Source organism: Pongo abelii, chromosome 7, assembly GCF_028885655.2.
Source record: "Pongo abelii isolate AG06213 chromosome 7, NHGRI_mPonAbe1-v2.0_pri, whole genome shotgun sequence".
Lineage (NCBI taxonomy): Eukaryota > Metazoa > Chordata > Mammalia > Primates > Hominidae > Pongo > Pongo abelii.
In genome coordinates, this window is record NC_071992.2 from 151,935,759 (window position 1) to 151,958,681 (window position 22,923).

The 22,923-nt window shown below is 36.6% G+C and overlaps 1 protein-coding gene across 1 annotated transcript in view; it reads left to right on the plus strand.

Moving 5' to 3' along the window:
• The window catches only part of KHDRBS3 (KH RNA binding domain containing, signal transduction associated 3), a 191,074-nt gene that overhangs the window by 54,242 nt on the left and 113,909 nt on the right, over positions 1-22,923 (plus strand). The window contains 1 exon segment of the mRNA NM_001133889.1: positions 8,570-8,688. Coding sequence (NP_001127361.1) covers positions 8,570-8,688 — 119 coding nt within the window.

Genomic DNA, 22,923 nt, shown 5'->3' on the forward strand with positions numbered 1-22,923 from the left:
CACTATGCTAAGTGTTAGAATATAACAAAAATGAATAAATAGATGTTCTTAACCTTCTATGAGCTTACCATCTTGTTGTTGAGCACAGGAAGTGTGAACAATGAGTATATGAAAATATACTCTGTTGTGGTACAAGTTTTATACAGCAAAACAGGTCATTGCGAAGGATATTATCAATTCATCTGTGGGGTGAAGGGGAAGTTGATGTTTTAATTAAGAGCTGGAGGCTGGGCGCAGTGGCTCACACCTGTAATCCCAGCACGTTGGGAGGCCGAGGCGGGCGGATCACGAGGTCAGGAGATTGAGACCAGGGTGAAACCCCGTCTCTACTAAAAATATAAAAAATTAGCTGGGCGCGGTGGCAGGCGCCTGTAGTCCCAGCTACTCAGGAGGCTGAGGCAGGAGAGTGGTGTGAACCCGGGAGGCGGAGCTTGCAGTGAGCGGAGATCGCGCCACTGCACTCCAGCCTGGGCAACAGAGCAAGACTGCGTCTCAAAAAAAAAAAAAAAGAAAAAAGAAAAAAGCTGGACACAGACTTGCAATTTCTAGGTTGCTCAAGAGATATAAAGTTAAATTAGATAAAATCTCACCCCTAAAGAACTTACTGTCTAGTATAGGCATGTATAGTATTTGGCAAATGCCTATATAGAACTTAACTGGACCAGGTATTGTTGTTCTTTGCAAATATTAAATTATTTAATCCTCATAAAAACCCTATGGGGCAGGTGCTGTTATTTCTACATTTCTTTGATGAGGAAATTGTGACTTAGATTAAGTTACTTTCTGACAGCCATATAATTAAGTACCATAGCAGGGATTCAAACTCAAGCAGTTGGAGTCTGGCTGCATTATTTCAAAGACTCTTACTCTCTGAGGTTTTATGTTTTTGTTTTTTTTACTGAGAAAGTTCTTATTACTTAGCAGTTAAGAATTCAACAATCAGCAGTGTTCAAAAGGTGTCTTGGGTGCAGAAAGTGGACCCTTTTGCCATTATTTTTATCTCTTCAATTTTGGGGGCCAGAGTACCAATTTTTACCTTAACTTAAAACCATGGAAATTGACCGGTTACATTAGGGGATAACAATGCAGGACCTTAGAGTATTTTTTGATTTAATCATCTTAGGCTTCAGCGACTAAAGAGCTATAGTCATGTCTCCTCTGCCCCTCTTTTTTTTTTTTTCCCCTTCATCTACTTTATGCAAAGATTGCTTCTGTTTGACTCCTTTGTACTCACTTAACTCTATAATTTGCTTATTTTGACATTAGTGGAATTTATATTTTCATTTGGATTTGGACCTAGATCTGTCCCTGATATCACACAAAATTCCTTCAGCCGTTCCTTTAAGTCCACTTTGAGAGCTCACTAAAGATCACCAGTACTGAGGTTCTGTAATTTCAAGCTGTTCTCTATACATTGAAGCAGTACTTCCCGCAGAATGACTTGGCTGTAGGAGAATAAAGTGAAGGGATAAGCAGATGTGGCTACATTAAGAACGTCCAATACTTGTGATTTACAGCTTTAGAACATTTTCACATCTCACTTCAGGAAAGAAGGAAAAAAGAGATTAAAAGGTGTAGTCTTTAATTATTCACAATAGGTAAGAGGTGGAAACACTCCAAATATCTGTCAACTGATAAATGGATAAACAAAATGTGTTATATAGCTACAGTGGACTATTATTCCGCCTTAAAAAGTAAGGAGATACTGCCACATGCTGCCCCGTGGATGAGCCTTGAGGGCATTATGCTAAGTGAAATAAGCCAAGCATGGAAAGACAAATACTGTATGGTTCCTCTTATATGACACAGCTAAGCAGTCACATTTATATAAACAAAATAGAATGGTGGTTACCAAGGGCTGGGGGGGAGGGAAAATGGGGAGTAGTCTAATGTGCATAGGGTTTCACTTGTGCAAGACAGAAAAGTTCTGGACATCTGTTGCACAACGGTGTGGATGGACTGAACAGCATACTTAAAAATGGTTAAGACTATAAATTTTGTGTTTTTTTTTATAACAATTTAAAAAATAAAAGGTATGGGCTTGAAGTCAGATATATCTAGATGTGAATTCTGACTGTGCTATTAGCTCTCTAACCTTTGCAAACTTCTTAACCATTTCAGTCCTCAGGATCTCACTCTGTAAAATGCAGGTGACAGATCATATATTTGTTAGCATAAAGAGATAATTTAAGTCAAACACACAGCCCTGTACTTCGTGAGTTATCATCAACAAAGTAATAATTATAATTTAATTACTACTGGTATAAGTGACATCTAAAATAATTTTCATTATTTTTCAATATTTTGATGTGTAAATTTATGTGTGGTGAGCTCAGGTGGATACTTTTGTATGTAAAGGAGGTATTAGAAACTCCTTTTAAAGATTCCTTGTGGGCCTGGGCGTGGTGGCTCAAGCCTGTAATCGCAGCACTTTGGGAGGCCGAGGCGGCTGAATCACGAGGTCAGGAGATTGAGACCATCCTGGTTAACAAGGTGAAACCCCGTCTCTACTAAAAATACAAAAAATTAGCCGGGCGTGGTGGCGGGCGCCTGTAGTCCCAGCTACTGGGGAGGCTGAGGCAGGAGAATGGCGTGAACCCGGGAGGCGGAGCTTGCAGTGAGCCAAGATCACGCCACTGCACTCCAGCCTGGGCGACAGAGCGAGACTCCGTCTCAAAAAAAAAAAAAAAACTGATTCCTTGTGTTTGCTAAAGATGAAGGGTTGGAGTTTTATTGTTGTTGTTGTCGATTTTTTTTGTTTTTGCCTTATCAGGTCCTCTTTCCACCCTTCCCTACTCTGCTCTGTGCCCAGAGGCTGATAAGCATGGTCCAAGACCTGTATCATAGATATATTTACCGTCTGGCTTTGAGCTGGGTTAAGAGCTATCCACTAGTGGTCAATAGCAGAAGCTTGGCAGGAGAGAGAAGTGAGCTCAGAGTGTATATTTGCTTTGGCCCTTCCTGCTGTGTCACCACAAATTAACTGCTTTCCTGTGTGCAGTCTGTGGCCCCATCAGGCTACCATATTAGTCTCTTTTTCTTTTCCTTTCCCGGCCCCTGCATGCCATTTTAGATGGGTAAAATATTCACATGCTTCAGAGACTTAAAGCAGTGCAAAAAGAGATACAGTGAGAAGTATTTCTGTACCCTATCTACTTTGTTCTCTCCATGCCAAATAGATAACTAGTTTCTTATACCGTCTTTTGTTGCTTAACCACAGGGATGTGTGTTCTGAGAAATGCATCCTTAGATGATTTTGTTGTTGTGGACCATGATAGACTGCACTTAAACACACCTGGATGGTGCAGCCTGCTTGCTGTACACATAGGCTAGGTGATATAGCCTGTTGCTGCTAGGCTACAAACCTAGACAGCATGTTGCAAAGCCAGAGTACATGTTACCATACTGAGTACTTTAGGCAGTTGTAACACAATGGTAAGTATTTTGTGTATCTAAACATAGAAAAAGCACAATAAAAATACAGTGCAAAAGATAAAACATGGAATACTTGCATAGGACACTTACCATGAGTGGAGCTTGTGGAACTGGAAGTTGCTCTGGGTGAGTCAGTGGTTGAGTGGTGAGTGAATATGAAGGACTGGGTCATTACTGCACACTTTTATACATCTGGCAGCGTGGAAGGTTTGTTTACACTATCATTGCCACAAACATGTAATGTTTTGTGCTGCGAGGTTACCACAGCTAAGCCATTACTAGGCAGTAGGAATTTTTCAGCTTCATTGTAATCTTACAAGACCACTGTCATATATGTTGACTGTAATGTCGCTACGTGATGTAAAACTGTGTATCAATAGGGAGATGTTTTCTGTGTGTAAGTAAACTAAACATTTTTTTCTTACATTTTGTGTGTGTGTGTGTGTGTGTGTAAGTAAACAGTGCATTTGGTACCGATCTTTGACTATCAGAACATGAAGTTTCCTCATTTTGTGCAGTAGCCACATGCTATTTTATTCCAGGGTGTGCTCTAGCCTACTTACCCAGCTCCTGTTGATAGACATTTAGGTGGTTCCCAGTGTTTTGCTATTAAAGACAATGCTGTAGTGGATAATTTTGTGAGTAATATTCCACATCTATCTAAGTATATATGTAGGTTAAATTTCTAGAAATGAAGTTGCTAGAACAAAGGAAAAATAATCTTTGTGTTTGATTATATGAGAGAAAGGAAGCTACTTTAAAAATTTTACATTACTAAAATTTTTATATTGGAAACTTATTTAGATGCAAAGATTATTTAGCTGTTTTTAGAAGATTAGTGGACTTTAGTATATCTGGTACCTTAAAAAGGAAAAGAGGCCATTGCTTAGGAAGTTCTGTACTAGATCAAAGCAAAACAAATGAACAAATGAAAAACAATACAGATATTATTACTGAAAACAAGAATTCTGCAGTGAGAGGTTTGGTGTACATGGTTTGAAAACATAGCATTTTAATCCCCTACATTATCTAAAACCTTAGTCACACATTTGCTTATTATTTCTGAGCTGGGAGATGGTATTGGTACCTTAAGCTGTTTGGTACCAAATGAAATCTGGGGATTAGTGAAAGTCAAATCCCCTATGCATTCGTCCTTGAAAATCTGATTGGGTTTTCTCTATTGGTGGCCTCACTTTGCCACAGTTAACTAGAGGGTCACATCCATCTTGGTGGATCTCAAGCATCTTTCCTCCCTCAGGGAAGATGAGAGGGGTAGTAGCAGGGGTTTTTGAATATGCAACTCTCAGTTAGGGACAAGCATAAATCCTTGAGACAGCTGTCTCAAAATTTCATAGATAATTTTGTGCAATTCTCCATTTTATGTATTTCTGGATTTCAAAAAAAAAAATTAAGCTACTTATAATCCTCATTCAAGTAGAAAATAAAAATTGTTGATTGAACATCATCTGCTAAAAACAAGAAAAGTTTCAACCAGTTTTGAATTGTATATTGGAAGGCACAAGGGCCTGAGAAAAGTACAGCATTCATGATTTAAACCAGGTCTGTTTGACTCCCGCGATGGGGCTCAGGGCTCTTTGCATTGTTGTGTGGTGCTTTAGGCCTGTTAAATGCAAACCTACATGCTTCTGATATGGCATCAGGCTTAAAAAATTAAAAAAAAATCTTAAAATATTCCAACGTCATTCAAAATTTAAGATAGAAACAGTGCATTCTAGCAACTTAAGATTTGTAGGATGCTGTGTCTATGTAGAGAGGAAATTAGATATTTTATATAGATTTTCTTTATATAAAATCTATATAAAATCTTTATATACATTTTCTTTCATTTTCCTTTTTAAAATAATAGATGATCTGAAACTGCAATATGTGATAAAATACGTAATTCCTAATTTTTAAAAGCTTACCTATATGATTTTCTTACGACAAAATGTTAAATGACACGGACAGAAGGAAGAACGTGTGGAATTCTGAATTAATGGATTTAAATATTGTACATCTGGTGTGAGTTTTCAACAATTACTAAACTACTTTGTTTTTTTGTTTTGACACAGAGTCTTGCTCTGTCGCCCAGGCTGGAGTGCAGTGGCACGATCTCAGCTCACTGCAAGTTCTGCCTCCCGGGTTCACACCATTCTCCTGCCTCAGCCTCCCCAGTAGCTGGGACTACAGGCGCCTGCCACCATGTCCAGCTAATTTTTTGTATTTTTTAGTAGAGACGGGGGTTTCACCTTGTTAGCCAGGATGGTCTCAATCTCCTGACCTCGTGATCCGCCCGCCTTGGCCTCCCAAAGTGCTGGGATTACAGGTGTGAGCCACGGCGCCCGGCCTAAACTACTTTGTTAATTGAAAAGGAGGCAGTTGAATCTATTTTGACACACATACACATACCATACAAAAAAAAATTTTAGGACGTTTCAGTGTACCTGATTTTGTTGAATCGTCTAACTATGCCAAAGGTATTTCTAATTATTGCATAAATAGATAATGAAAGGTGGGATTTATTTTCTTCTAATTAAAGCTGAAGTCATTAATTGTTATACTCGGAGCAGCTGATGTGAGACTTACTGCTCTTTACTGAAGAAAACAAAACCAGTGTAGCTCATTGATACCATCGGTGCTACAATTTTCAAACTGTGTGTGTGTGTGTGTGTGTGTATGTGTGTGTGTGTGTCTTTTCTATTGGTGGAAAATTTCCTAAAGAGTATATAAAAACAGTTGATTATAATTATTTCTGGAGTTGGAGTGATAGGAGAAACCTTAAAAAAATTTTACATACTGTCATATTGTTTTAAATTGTTACTATGTGCATGTATTATTTTTATAGAAAAAAATCAATAAAATTAAAGGTACTCTTCTATTACTGTGTATATTTTTCCTTTACAGGTTCCACTTAAAATTAATTTTTCAGGATCAAAACATAGTGTAGTACAAGAAAGCAGACAAAATGACAAATTCATTTATTTGGTGACTTACTCTATCTCTTCTTGGAAGCTTTGATTAGAAGCTGCAGATATAATTTGCTGTTTCCTTCTCTTAGCCATCCTTTCTTATCTTCAGTTTCTATCCTGCTTCCTTCTGTCTGCCCCACCTCATCACTGTTAATCCCTATTGTATAGTGTTTTCAGACACTAACCAATTCTCTGATGCCAGCTGTGTATCCAATAATTCAATTCTGAAGCTAACTGCAGGAGTTAGCATCAGACCTCCTCCCCTCCCCACAGATCAAGGGCTTAATCCCACAGGACTGCTGCCACTTCAGATGCCAGCCACAATGTAATGCCCAGACTACCCAGATTTCTGCCTAACTACAAATTTGGAGGCTCCAGGATCCTTCCTCAGGTTTGGTAATTTGCTATAATGACTCACAGAACTCAGGAAAGCGCTTTGCTTACTGTTAGTGACCAAAGTTTCATCAAGGAGTGAGAGGCTTTGTCAGCATTTGTAAGTCACATGAGATCCTAAGGTTTTAGAACCAAATCGTTGGATATTCTAGTTCCCTTTTCTCATTTTAAACTTGAAGAACCTGCATCCTAACTGATATACTTTTTTCTAATTGCAAAGACAATTATTAGCAGATCTGAGATGAGAATCTAGAATTTTTATGTCCCATTTAGTGTCCTTTAAATTGTAATAATTCTTTGTTGCTCATTCAAAACCTTGTTTAATAGACAATCATTTAGTTAGAAATGGGTGGCTGCATATTACGATGGAGTGAAAGCTCCTCTGTGGTATTATGAAGCCCATTGGCTGTTTCAGTGGTGACAGAGGCCCCAGGCCCAAAGCCTCTAGCTTAAATAAATCTTTCATTTATCCCAAGATACTGTAAAAATCTTTCTTACTTTTTTTTCTGATATGACATAAAAATGGTGGGAGAGACTGCACAGGCACCTTGTCTTTGGAGCCAAACAAATCTGAGGGTAAATCTTAACCTTTGCCATTTATTGTGAAGTCACCTCTTTGAACCTCCTTTTTGTCATCTGTCTTGAGGATTGAATTATGTCACGAATGTGAGATATGTTGTTCAGGGATGGCACGTATTAAATTCTTAAATGTTCCTAGCTTAACAAGCAAAATGGATAAATATATGTATTCCTTTGTACAGCTGATGCCGTCTTTGATACCTTCTCCAGGCTGTTCTTTATCCTTCTCTGAACCTGGGTGTCTATAGGTTGGTGCTTGGAGGTAACAGTACTCATTCATTCAGCAGTCATGCAAGCACCTAATTTTGTATCTCTTGTGCAACCAAATACTATGGGCCATAGGGTGAATGAAACTTTATGCTAAAATTTTCTGGGATCTGGAGCTTGCTTAGTTTAAGATAGTTATGAGTGAATAAATAGATTTTTACCTAAGAGAAATTTATGTTCCAGAGGGAGAGGTAGCACATTTTTTTTTTCCATCTAAGGGTAGTAGTAGAGTTGCACGTAAAGTGCTTTGTGACTATAAAGGTGAGAGTGATTGATTTTTCCATTCTTGCCACCCCATTGAGGAAAGAAACACTTGCACAGAAAAGGAGATTTAATGTGGTTGAGTCTCGAAAGGAGATGAAGATGAAATCATCATAACAAGTAGAGCGAAGAGCATTAGTAAAGACATTAGCATATGGTTGATACGTGTCACACGCAAGGAGGGAAGACTTGACTGGGGAGGTGGGCTACTGCAAGGTTGTCTAGGGTGTTTAATGCCATCGTAGAATCACTTCTTGGTTGTAGAAGCCTTGAAAAGCCAGGCAAGATTGATAACTAGGGATGTTTCAGCGCTTTGTATCACTGAACTGTGAATACTTAATGGCTTTTCTTCTTCATTTGATCAGCCTTATCTAGTTATCCAGAAGACCTGAAGTAACTTATTTTTGTGTTTGTTATCTGGTCTGTTGTTCTCCTCTGTTGGTATGAGCAGTTGAGATTGGACTTTGTAGAGCCATGATACATGCATTTATTCCATTTATGAAGAATCATTGATAAAACAGGAAATGTACTTGAAAACAATTGCCTCAATTTAATAGTCCATACTTCAGTAGTAGTTGACTTCGTGCCACAACAAAGCTAACCAGAACACCCAGCCCCTGCATTTCTGAGTCATACACTTCATGGTTATCTTTTTGCCTCCACAGAAATAGAAAAGTTTCAAAAAGGAGAAGGCAAGGATGAAGAAAAGTACATCGATGTGGTGATTAATAAGAACATGAAGCTGGGACAGAAAGTGTTAATTCCTGTAAAACAGTTCCCTAAGGTAAGACAGTGAGGTCTACACTGCAGGTATTTTAACCTGAATCAAAGGGGAGCAGATGTTTAATTTATATTCTGTTGGGTGTTTTTAGAGATGTTTTCTCTTAGCATCCCCCTACACACACTTTTAAAGTTAATTAAAAACTTAGTAAATTTAGTCATTCTGTCTTTTCCCTTTAACTTTAGTGTGAGTTACAGATTCCTGAAAATATATCCTTTTGAGTCAAACTAGCAGTGTGACTTTGGGAAACCTCTTCAACTTCTTTCCACTTCAGTTTCCTCATTTGTAATATGAGGTTGGATGGTTTAAAATTAAATGAGATAATCTGTGTTAAATGCTTGGTACATAAAGGTTCAAAAATATCATTGTTTATATTTTATTTAAATCCTATTTTTCTTTTGTCTTTCTTCTGAATGTTCATATACATGATTCTTGCATACTGTTGTGTATATTAGTAGTTCATTTCTTTTTATTGATGAATAATAATCTGTTACCTGAATATATCATTGTTGTTTATCCATTTGTCTAGGCACTTTTAATTTTTTGGTTATTATAAATTAAATTCCTCTGAACACTTTTATACAAGTTGTTTCATTTTCTTTTTCTTTTTTTAACGTTGTATTTTGTTTTAAGTTCTGGGATACATGTGCAGGACGTGCAGGTTTGTTACATAGGTAAATGTGTGCCATGGTGGTTTGCCCCATCACCTAGGTATTAAGCCCCACATGCATTAGCTATTTATCCTGATGTTTTCCCTCCCCCTGCCCCCATGACAGGCCCCACTGTGTGTTGTTCCCCTCCCTGTGTCCGTGTGTTCTCATTGTTCTGCTCCCACTTATAAGTGAGAACATGCGGTGTTTGTTTTTCTGTTCCTATGTTAGTCTGCTGAAGATAATAGCTTCCAGCTCCATCCATGTCCCTGCAAAGGACATGATCTCATTCCTCTTTAGGGCTGCATAGTATTCCATAGTGTATATGTACCACATTTTCTTTATCCAGCCTGTCATTGATAGGGATTTGGGTTGATTCCATGTCTTTGCTATTTGTACAAGTTGTTTCATAACCAGATATGTTTGTTACTCTTTATTAAATATGCAGTATTGAAAATTGTTGTGTATTTAGTATTACAAGAAATTGTCATACTTTTTTCCAAAGCACTTATACCTTGTACCATTTCCACAAACAATGTGTGCAGGTTGTAGCTGCCTCATACCCTCATCAGTATTTGGTGCTGTCAGCCTTTTCTATTTTAGCCATTTTGATGGTATATTGGTATCTTCCTGTGGTATGAAGTTGCATTTACCTTGTGATTGATCATTTTGTTCAATTTTTCTTATCCTTATTGGCTATTCATGTATTTGAATCTTGAGATCTTTGCCAACCTCAAGGAAATGTTAGAGTTCTTAATAAGTTATAAAGATACTCTTCTGTATTTTCTCTAAAAGTGTTATTGTAGCTTTTACTTTTAGGTCTATGATATATCTCAAATGAATTTTTGTATATGGTATGAGATAGAGGTTCAAGTTCATCTTTTTTCCCATATGGTTATCTAGTTTTTGTTGCACTATTTGTTGAAAGATGTTTCCCTCCACTGATTGTTTTGGTGCCTTTGATGAGAAAATCCGGTGAGCATGTAAGTGGGGGTATATTTCTAAGCTTTTAGTTCACTTCTTTTAATCTATTTATGAATCCTTATGCCAGTACCACGCTGTCTTGATTACTGTAGGCTTTTACATAGTGAGACATGAGTTTAGGTAATGTAGTTCCTCCACCTTTGTCCTTCTTTTTCAGGATTACTTAGATACTTTAGATCCTTTACAATTACATATAAATTTAAGAATTTCTTTGTTAATTACTACAAAACCATCTGCTGGGATTAGAATTGCAATTGCATTGCATCTGTTGAGCAATTTGTGGGAGATTTGACATCTTAACAATATTGAGTCTTCCATTTAATTTCTATCAACGGCGCTTTGTACTTTTTAAGATAGGGGTTTTGTATGTCTTTTGTTAAACTTATTCTTAAATATTTTGTGTTCTTTGACACTATTGTAAATTGAATATTTTTAAATTTCTGTTTTCCAGTTTTTTTCTAATATAAAATTTTGTATGTTAACCATGTCTCCTGCTACCTTGCTAAATTTAAATTCACTTATTCTAGTAAGTTGTTTTGTAGACTTCTTAGGATTTGTCATGCACATCATTATACCATTTGCTTAAATAGTTTACTTCTCCCTTTCCAGTTTCTATGCATCTTATTATTTTACTTGCATTATTTTGGCTAATATCTCCAGTATAATGCTGAAGACAAATGAGGAGAGTAGGAATTATTCCTGTTTCTAATCAAGGAGGAAAGCATGCAGTTATTTTAACATTAAGAACAATATTAGTTACAGGTTTTTTTGGTAGATTTCATTTGCTAGGTAGAGGAAGTTCCCTTCTGCTTCAGTTTTACTGAGAGTTCTGATCCTCAGTGGGTGGTAAATTTTTTTGAATGCTTTTTCTACATCTGTTGAAATAAACAATGTGTTTCTCTACACTGTTTACATGGTAGATTTTAATGATTGATTTTTAAAACTAAAACCTTTGTATTCTTGGGTTAAACCCTACTTAATAGTGACGTGTTATCTGTTTTATATAGTGCTGGATTCAGTTGCATCTTATTTTAATGAGTGATACTGACTTATACTATTTTTTTTTTTTTTTTGAGACAGAGTCTCACTCTGTTGCCCAGGCTGTAGTGCAGTCACGCGATCTTGACTCTCTGCAACCTCCATCTCCTGGGTTCAAGTGATTCTCATGCCCCAGTCTCCCGAGTAGCTGGGATTACAGACATGCACCACCACACCTGGCTAACATTTGTATTTTTGATAGAGATGAGGCTTCTCCATGTTGACCAGGCTGGCCTAATGTGATTTGCCCACCTCTACCTCCCGAAGTGCTGGGATTACAGGCAGGAGCCACCACTCCTAGCCTGACGTGTACATTTTTTAAAATAATATTTTTGTCAGATTTTAGTGTTAGTGTTATGCTGGTTTCATAAAATGACTTGGGAAGTGTTTCTTTCCATTTTCTCAGAGAACATATATCAGATTGGTGTTACTTATTCCTAAATATTTGATAGAATTCACCAGTGAAGCATTCTGGGCCTGGAGTTTGATAATGAATTCAGTATCTTTGGTATGACACTAGACAGATTTCCTATGACATCTTTTGTGAAAATTTGTTTTTAAAAGGATTTGTACATTTTATCATAATATTTCAGTTACTACTTCAATTATTTTTCTGATCATTTCTCCTCTCATTCTTTTGAGATTTCAGTTACACATATTTCAGTCTTTTGTCACTCTCACAGAGGTTTCTGTGGCTCTGTTTTTCTTTCCTGTCCTTCAGATTTTATAACTTTTACTGCTGTATCTTAAACTCATTGATTCCTTTCTGTCTTCATTTTGCTATTAACCCACCAAGTAATTTTTTTTTCATATCAGGAATCGTAATTATCTGTTTCAGAATTTACATTCGAATCATATATACATGTATGTATGTAAAACTATGGTTTTCTCTGTTGGGATTTTCTATTTTTTAATTCATTGTAAGTGTTATTTTCCTCTCTGTCACTGAGTATGGTTAAATAGGTCCTTGAACATCTCTGTCTACTAATTTCTAAGTCTTCTAAGTCTTGGCCATCTTAGATTTATTTTGCACTGGGAGTCTTTTATCTTGATGAAGAGTCATATTGCTTCAGTCCTTTGCATTTTGAGTAATTTTGGATTGTGTGCTGGCTATTGTGAATGTACATTGTAGAAACCTTGGATTCTGTTACTTTCGCAGAAGAATTTTGATATTTTTGTTTTAGCAGCTAATTAACGGGTATAAACTGTGTCTGTTGGGTAGGAGTTCAAGTCTCAATTCATTTCTTTCCTTAGTTTGGCTTTTTGTGTCTAATTTTTGTCATGTGATTCAGAGGCCAGCCAGAGATTTCAGAAGATTTTATACATAATATTTGGTTATCTGCAAGTCTGACTGTCTTTTCTAGTATTCCTCCCTCACATTTCAAGCACTATGGTTTTCTCAATCTCTGCCACTAAGGCCAAAAACTCTAAAATGAGTAAATTCACCCCAGGGTATTTCCTTTGATGAAATCATAACTTTCTTTCAGAATCCTCCTGTTTTCGATCAGTCTTCAGCGCTTCAGATAGTTAACTTTTATATTTTGCTGTGAGTTTAGGAGTTTACAGTTGATATTTATAGGTGGGCAGCCTGTTAGGAATGTACTCAGCCATACCTGCAGAACTCAGGGGAATATATGTGTCTTGTAAACAGAAAATTACGTTACAAACATTTCATAGACAGACTCATTACTCAAACAAAACATGACTGATGGAAACCTTTGTATATTGATTCTTTATGCTCAATATGCTCTGTAACTTAATATGCAATAGATAGAAGGATGATCAGATTATAGACCCTGTCTTTAAGTAGTTCATAGTCTAGTTGATGATGATTAACGTGAAACTAATACTTTGTTGTCTCCAAGTTTGTAAATGAAATAAAATAAATTGCAGTCATGTGCTGCATAGTGATTTCAGTCAATGATGGACTGCATATATGATGGTGATCCAATAAGATTATAATACTGTATTTTTGCTGTATCTTTTCTATGTTTAGAAATACAAATATTTACCATTGTGTGACAATTGCTTATAGTACTTAGTACAGTAGCATGAGGTACAGGTTTGTAGCCTAGGAACAATAGGCTATACCATACAGCCTAGGTATACAGTAGGATATGCCATCTAGATTTGTGTAAATGTACTCTTCGATGTTTGCACAATGAGGAAATCACCTGACAATGCATTTCTCGGAATGTGTTCACATCATTATTGACTCATAACATCAATAAAGTATGTGAAATAAAATCTCAAATATTGTTTTTCATTGTCAGCTTTGTGGTAAGGGAAGAAAAATTATAAATTTAAATTATAATTTAAAAATTATAATTTCTGTGTTTGAGATTAGAGTCCATTTCAAGTACTTACAATGTCTGAAGTAGACCATTTAGAAGTTACTGCTTTCAGGATACTGAAAAACAATATTTCTGCTTAGCATAATGGAGCATACAAGTTTCAAGCCAGCCCTGTTTCAAGCTAATATAGCACTGCAATCAGTCCTAAAAAGAAGCTTTCATGCTTGTGTCAGTTAATAGAATGAACTGGAGGAAACAAAATAGCTGGAATAGCTGTGAGTAGAGAATAGTGTAGTGTGGAATTAATGCTGATGGTACACTTCCAGCTTCTGGGGCAAGAGAGAACTACTGTTTGTGAAACTCCATCTGATAAAGTGATTTCCATTAATTGAATAATTTCTCTTCTGTTAATGAACCATTTTCAACACTCTTTCAATGGCACAGCATCGGACACATGAATCATTTAGTGTTCAGACCTTAATGTATATTCACTCTCTTGAGTTATGTATCTGAGCTTGTAAAGGGTGAAATTCTAAATGCTGTTTTATGATTTTTTTAGAAGTTTTTTTAAGAAGCTATGGAAATTGTTCTCCATGGGTTTTTTGCAGATAAACCTTAACCTCTGGTGCTGATCAGCGCCAGCTTGGAACATGGTCAATATAAACGCCAAATCAACATTGGAACAAGGTACCCTGTCTTTGAGGACCTACAGATACATTATGGTTTAGGGTTTACATTTATTTTTTTATTCACTGGTTCATCCGTCAGTGGATTCGGCTCTGTCTATACCTAGCATTTATTGAGGGTCTTCTCTGAGCCAGACATTGTTCTGGGAAAATCGAATTGGTTAAGTCATGGTCTTTGGGCTAAAATAACTGCCAGTTTTTTTGATGAATGCAGATGAATAAGTTAATATTAATAATACAGGGTGCCCTGAAAGGACAGAGAAGAGGATCCTGGTGATAGGCTCAGAGAAGGCTGCTCTAAGGAGGTTGTCTCTAAAGAGTCTGGCTGGCTGGGGTCAGAAGTGAGATAGTGAAATTGAAGGGTGGTGACAGAGGAGCACTATACTGAAGCACAGAAGGCATTTGGGGAATTACAAGCCATTTTATTTGACTAGACAGATTTTTATAGAAGACATAAATGAAGTTGTAAGGGAGCAGAATGTGGGTGACATTGGCCAAAGGTCCTGCAAAGTTAAAGTATAGAATGACATTTGAACTGTTTTAGACAATGAGGCTTCTCCAGGTGCTTAATGATGGCAGACTATTTCAAGAGAGGGAATGCCACATGCATAGTCATGCTGGAGTGAAAGAATGCTTATGGACCATTTTAAAAAGTGAGTTGTAATATGACATTAAATACGTTATATCTCTATGCATAATGCTCTGTTTTAAGTGTCTGTGCTATAATATTAAGTGAAAAAAGAAAAGTCAAGATACAGAAAATCCAGAATCCAAGTTGGAGAATTATTTGAAAAAGTGAACCAGAATCTTAATAGCAGTTATTTTCTGGAGGATAGGTTTTTGTGATATTTTTCTACTTTACATGTTTCTGTACATGAATGTTTTAATAACTTAGTGTAACCTTTATTAATATAAAAACATTTTCCATTTTTTGGGAAAAATGTGCCTGAGGTTTTTACTCAGAAGGTATTTTTGTACTGTGATTGTGATTCTCAAGGTTTAGTGTGCTATGTTGTCTATAAGTTTAAATTAAGTTTATTAAATTTATTAATTTGATAATTGTTCTTTTAGCCTCTAATCATTCTAATCTGTGTACATACTATTTGCAGTAACTTTGTCTTAACCAGCAAAAGTTTCTTATGTTAAAAGTATTTCTAGAATCTGAATGTTGGGAATGTGATATATTTGTTCTGTTCATATAAATGGTTAGGTCAGGGATCTTTGAGAAATAAAACATGTCTGTTCCTGGAGTTTCAGGGAAACTTTCTTTTTTGAAGTGGGCTTGCATTTTTTCCTTGTAGTATAGTATGTCATAGACAATTTAAAACCCTTTAAACTAATACTTGGTAGAAGCCTATTCCATGGAAATCATCATGGATTTACAGATTTCCTAGGATAGTAAATATTTTACAGTCATAGAGATATCTTAAATATTGCCATTTTTGTTGCTCCTGATTGATTTTCAGACATAATATTTTTTCAGATAATTTATGTGAAAATGATTTTTGATGTTCACTTGGTAATTTACCTCTAGAAATAAAGTGATAATATGTACATGTAGGCTAGTTTTTTGTATCCACAGTGCCAAAATTAATTTGGTTGTCTTAGACCGTTGTGGTGCTATAGCAAAATACTGAGATTGGGTCATTTATAAAGAACAGAAATTTATTTCTTACATTTCTGGAGGCTGGGAAATCGAAGATCAAGCCACCTGCATTTGGTGTGTGGTGGGGGCCTTCTTGCTGCCTCCTCACATAGTAGAAGGTGGAAGAGCAAAAAGAGCCTCAGCTAATTACCTTAGCCCTTTTAAAAGGCTTGAATCCATTCATGGGGGCAGAGTCCTCATGACTTCAGCACTTCCCAAAAGGCCCCACCTCTTAATTACCCCCCCAGTGGCCATTTTCAACATGAATTGGAGAGGAAACATTGAAACCATAGCAACTGGCTAGTTGGGATGTTGAATCTTGTTGACATCAAGGCAGCCTGATATTAAAAATAATCACTTAAGGATACATTTAGTTATTATGAGTCACTCCTAGTATTCATTAAATCTTGGGCCTATGATAAAGTAGAGAGGCCATTATGGATTATATAAATTTAGAGAAACTGATTGGCCCATAATGGCCATTGTTTTATGATGGACAGTTCCCTTCTACCTTCTCATTTTGTCAACCCACATCTTGTAGTGGGAACTGGAAGGAAGAGAACAGGTAAGCGGCAGCAGGAGGAGTAAATCTTTAGAAGCTATGTTTGTCCTGTTCTCAGAGGCTCTGGACTTGGGTCTTGTGACACAGCCCCTGTCTGTGAGAATTGGGAAGTTATTTAGATTGGTATTTACAAATATGACAGCATTTCAGATGTATCGTGGAGGGAATTTAAATCTTAACGTTTGCTCTCCTTACAGTGCTTGATTATTGAGGCAGAAAGCAACACTTGAACTTAAATTTGTTAAGTGAAATCCAAAAACAGCCAGGCATATATTGAGGGGTTCCTGAAATAATCTAGTGATACTGTTTGGGGGGGGCATATTGTTATCATTGGTGTTATTTTCCTGAGCCAATGAATAATTAAAAATTTGATTATAATCCTTATATATAGGCCCCCTAAAATTTTTATTACATTTAAAAGACTAGAAACAGTCTATTACATGTATATTGGTCACAAAGCAGTAAATTTAGAAAAAAGTGTGTGGGCCAGGCGTGGTGGCTGATGCCCTGTAATCCCAGCACTTTAGGAGGCTGAGGCGGGCAGATCACGAGGTCAGGAGATCGAGACCATGGTGAAACCCCGTCTCTACTAAAAAGACAAAAAAAATTAGCCGGGCACAGTGGCGGGTGCCTGTAGTCCCAGCTACTCGGGAGGCTGAGGCAGGAGAATGGCATGAACCCGGGAGGCCGAGTTTGCAGTGAGCCGAGATCATGCCACTGCACTCCAGCCTGGGGGCACAGAGTGAGACTCCATCTCAAAAAAAAAAAAAGAAAAAAGAAATTAAAGTGTGTGATGAATTTTGTTATATTTAACTCTTTAATTAAATCTCTGCTTACTTTGAGGGTATGTCATAGAGGATACATCTCTATGTCTATTGCTGAACCAAAAAGTGAAAATATTTTTAGTGGTTTAGCAATATACTGCTGGGCTTATATATCTTGGATATTACTATACTGATTATTTTGGCTCTGGGCTCCGTAAGGATCACCAAATTGGACCAACTGAAAATTGCATGACTGTACTGGTATTGGAGATAGGAAATGTGAACAAAACGTAATCCCTCTTTTCTAGGATGCAGTCTTTTGGAGGAAAATGGCAAAAATTCATGCCGTAGACTGAACTATAAATTTCCATTAAAAGAAATAATCAATATGTAATTATATGAAAAATGGACACATAATACAAAGACAGACTGAGAATCATGGTTATAGAGAAAGAAGTCAGGCTTATGAGCCATCCTGACCTGTGCTTTCTGGCACTGGGTGCATCACCTGTCTCTGTTCTGACTGTTAGACCAAATGGCCACTGAACACTTCCACTTGGATATCCCACAAACATCTTAGAGATTTGCCATGTCCATATCTGAACTTCATACCTCCTCTTCTTGGCCAACCTTGACTTTTTCCTGTGTTTTTTACTTGAGTAAATGACAGACAACTGTGTATTTGAGTGCTCATGCCAGATACCAGGACATAATTTTTACCTACACACTTCTCCCTCATTGACCTGCTTGCCTCCATCTGTCAGGGAACCTGCCCCAATAGTCACGTAGGTTCTTTTCTATTTTCCGTAAGCATCGCCTGGTTTGAAAAATAAAGGGACAGAATACAAAAGAGAGAAATTTTAAAGCTGGGCGTCCGGGGGAGACATCACATGTCAGTAGGTTCCGTGATGCCCCACAAGCCGCAAAACTAGCGAGTTTTTATTAGGGACTTATAAAAGGGGAGGGAGTGTGCGAATAGGTGTGGGTCACAGAGATCACGTACTTCACAAGGTAATAGAATATCACAAGGCAAATGGAGGCAGGGCCAGATCACAGGACTACAGGCCCAGGGCGAAATTAAAATTGCTAATGAAGTTTCGGGCACCATTGTCATTGATAACATCTGATCAGGAGACAGAGTTTGAGAGCACCCGGTCTGACCAAAATTTATTAGGTGGGAATTTCCTTGTCCTAATAAGCCTGGGAACGCTATGGGAGACTGGGGCTTATTTCATCCCTACAGTCTCGACCATAGAAGATGGCCACACCCAAGGGGGCCATCTATAGACCCACCCTCAGGGGTGCATTCTCTTTCTCAGGGATGTTGCTTGCTGAGAAAAAGAATTCAGCGATATTTCTCCCATTTGCTTTTGAAAGAAGAGAAATATGGCTCTGTTCCGCCTGGCTCACCAGCCGTCAGAGTTTAAGGTTATCTCTCTTGTTTCCTAAACATTGCTGTTATCCTATTCTTTTTTCAAGGTGCCCAGATTTCATGTTGTTTAAACACACATGCTCTACAATTTGTGCAGTTAACGCAATTATCACGGGGTCCTGAGGCGACATACATCCTCCTCAGCTGACAGGATTAAGAGATTAAAGTAAAGACAGGCCTAGGAAATCACAAGGGTATTGATTGGGGAAGTGATAAGTATCCATGAAATCTTCACAATTTGTGTTTAGAGATTGCAGTAAAGACAGGCATAAGAAATTATAAAAGTATTAATTTGGGGAACTAATAAATGTCCATGAAATCTTCACAATCCACTTTCTTCTGCTGTGGCTTCAGCTGGTCCCTCCATTTGGGGTCCCTGACTCCTGCAACATCCATCCTTCAGACACCATTCATTTACTTTCTAAATTATCATCTATCTCTCTTTACATTTCATTTCACTGCTTGATTTAAAACACTATCATCCCTTACCCTATCTATTGCAATAGATTCTTTGCTGTATCAGTTTCTTGCCTTTGATTTTAAATCTTTCATTTCATTCTCCCCACTTGTAGCCTGACTTTTGCATTCTGGGATTTTCTGAATTAACGGTTTCATGTTTATGGGCTTCATAGCTTGTCCTCCACACACCTCCTCCTGGAATATCCAACCTTGAGCAAATGCAGATAGCAAGTATGTAAGATAGCTTATTTCAGATTGTATATTACTTGCGTGTGCCTGTGTGTGTGTATGTCTATGTTTATTTTGCTCATAGTATATTCTGGAAAAGTTACTTGTACACTTCATTGATCTTTAGAATTATTAACATCTAAATAAGTTGGGCTGTTTATCATTTAGAAATAGATATTAGGTTAAAATTACAGTCAACAGAGCAACACCAAATAATCTCAACCACTACTAATAATACCTTGTGATCTGTATTTGGAAAATTAATGTATTTCAATAATAGTATTTATAGCTTTAATATAGTAATCTCTGCAACAACAACAAAAAAATCAATAAAAACCTTATTGAATAGTGCCATTCAATTTGGAGAAAAATAAGCTTTAACTCCATAAGTATTTATTGAAAAACCATTATATAGGAAAAATGCTTAATTAAATGTGGGTCCTACTTGCTCTCAAGTAATTCATAATCTAATGGGGGAAATGATAAATTTTACTAAATAATATAGAATAAAGATTGAATTAATATTACAAATGTAGAGGCACAGCATAGAATTTAAAGGCATGATAGAGAGTTATTTCTAGAGAAATAATTGTGGATGAAATTAAATTTAGTCTTTAAGAATAAATTCAGGACATTAACAGACATGAGGGAGAAAGGTAGAATAACTGTTGGGCTAGAATGACTTCATTATGGGGAATAGTGGATCATAACATTCATTTAAATCATAAGGAATATATTCTGGAATGCCTTCAGTGCTTTACTTGGGCATGGAATTGTATATATCTAGAAGAGAATCCTGAAATATTTGTGATATTGAAATAAACAAACACCTAAACACAAGTTTGGAATGACTTACTCTTAGGACATTAAAATGCCCACTTAAAAAGTGATTGTTATTCTCAGGGGTGATTATCAGAATCTGGAAAATGATTATCAGTAATGCAAAGCTTGACTCAGTTAGCAACTGTGCTAAGAAACAAGTGTTTTGTTTCTGAGGAGGCTACTCCATTTCATGTGAATGCCATGGTCCCAATTCCATTGTTAGGTTTACTATTGTTTAGAGTTTGGCATTATATACGCTGATGTATACACTGATGTATATATACTGATATAATTCAAATGAGGTCAGAATCCTGAATACCAAGAATGGGGATTTATTTAAGTAATCATTGTGTTAGTGGTCAAGTTATTAAACTTAAAATGTCCCATTGAGCTAATAAAAGTATTGATCGGTTCTTTCAAGAGAATAAAGGGAAAATAAACCTTGTTTGTTCTCCCTTTGTATTTTTGTCCTTGGGCAGAAAATAGCTAAGTGTAGATTATAAACTAAAGATGTTCTTTGACAGCTTTTGTTCTCCCCAGTAAAGTACAGAGAGCAAGTGCTTGAGTGGTGTTCTCCAAAGAGGGGTGCACGCTTTGTAATACATTTGGGTGCTGGGAAAATACAGTAGAACTTCTATTTATGTATAGACTTCTGTTTATGTGTGTGTACACACACGGAGTGGTTTTCCATGTGTGAGGCATTATTCTAAGCACTTTACTATTAACTCATTTAATCCTTATAACGTGAGGTAGACATTATTATTTCCTGTTGACATATTAAAAAAAACGAAAGAACAGAGAAGAGAAGTTGAGTAACTTGCTAAAAGTTACTAAGTATCAGGCACTTGAATCCTAGAAGTCTGACTCCAGAGCCTATGCTCTTAAGAAATTAAACTTTATTAATATTTAGTGAATGGATTAATGCAGTACCCTCGCATGATTCATCTAAGTCCAGTTATATGCACTTTGAGACAGTATCCTGAAGTGAAAGGGGCTATTCCACAATGCAGGTCTCACAAGGATATTAGTATTAGATAAACAATGTAAATTTATTTTGCTAGATGTGGGTCTGAAGTAGAATGTAAAAAGGAGGCTATAAAGAATTTTTTAAAAAATGTTTAGATACAGTACAAGATACAGTTCTCAACTTACATTGGTTCAACTCAGGATTTTTTGACTTTATGATGGCATGAAAGCAAAACACCATTTATTAATTCATTTGCTTTCAGTGTACTGGGGCATACAGCTATTTATATGTGCCTGGTTGCAGATTTATGGATTATGTTAGCTAGTTTTAATTAAACATGTCCTCCAGTGGGCAAATATTACTGCAAAAGACACTTAATTAAAGGTTATAGATAAATACAATCTAAATTAGTGAGAAAACCAGAGAGCTGATCCTTCTTTTGTGCCTAGTACAACTCAGCCTTATAAAAAGATTAAAAACAACTATGATCCAGTTGGATATGACAAGAACAGTCTTCTCAATTGGAACTATTTCTCTACGTATAGTAGTGTTAATGATGAATCTCTTGGCCTAGATGTTAAGTATTGCAGTATTAACCAGTGATAGAACAGGCATATGATTTTTAGATAGATAAATATGTGTGTGTGTACACACACAGTGCCCATTGAAGGAGCAAAGGTGTAAATGTGGGTGGGGGTAATTCTTACATTGCCTAACTTAAGACTGCGGGATATTTGAGGTAATAACCTATAGGTAGTATTTACATTTGCTGTCACCATGGAATGTACTGATGGACCTGCTTTATGGCCTTCTTCCTTTCTCACAGGTTCTTCGCTGTTAAACTGATTTGAGATATATACCGATCCTCACTTACAATGGGGTTTTGTCCCAATAAGCCCCTTGTAGGTTAAAAATATTGTAAGTTAAAAATGTATTTGACACACCTAAGCTACTGAACATCAAAGCTTAGCCTAGCCTACCTTAAATATGTTCGGAACACTCAACATTAGCCTATAGTTGGGCAAAATCATTTAACACAAAGCCTGTTTTATAATGAAGTCTTGGATATCTCATGTAATTTATCAAATATTGAACTGAAATTGAAAAACCAGAATGGTCGTATGGATACTGGAAATAAAGTTTTCTACTGCACGTGTTTTGCTTTCACACCATCATAAAGTCAAAAAATACTAAGTTGAACCATTGTAAGTCAAGAACTGTCTGTATCTTGTACTGTATCCAAACATTTTTTTAAAAAATTCTTTATATCCTCCTTTTTACTTTCTACTTTAGACCCACCTCTAGAGAAATAAATTTACATTGTTTATCTGATACTAATATCCTTTATTCTACAATTCTTCTCAGGTTTTTTTTTTTTTTTTTAACATTTTTAGATAAACACTTAGAACTTAAGCTCAATTACAAGTCCTTGTTGGCCAGTTAGACCCCATATACCAAAAATATGCTTCCTTTCATCTCCCTCTGTGGTATATTCTAAGTTTTGTTTTAATTAACATCTTGGGTAGTGACTAATACTTTTTGGGCATTAATTTCAGTTGGCATTTGTCATTCACTTTTGTGTGCATGAAATATTGCTTGCCTGTCATAAGTTACATGCTGTTCTAGACAGTCATTGAGGTACAAAGATGAGTAAGACAGGGTTTCTGCGCTCAGAGAAATCACCACCTTGCTTCCCAACTTAGGAAA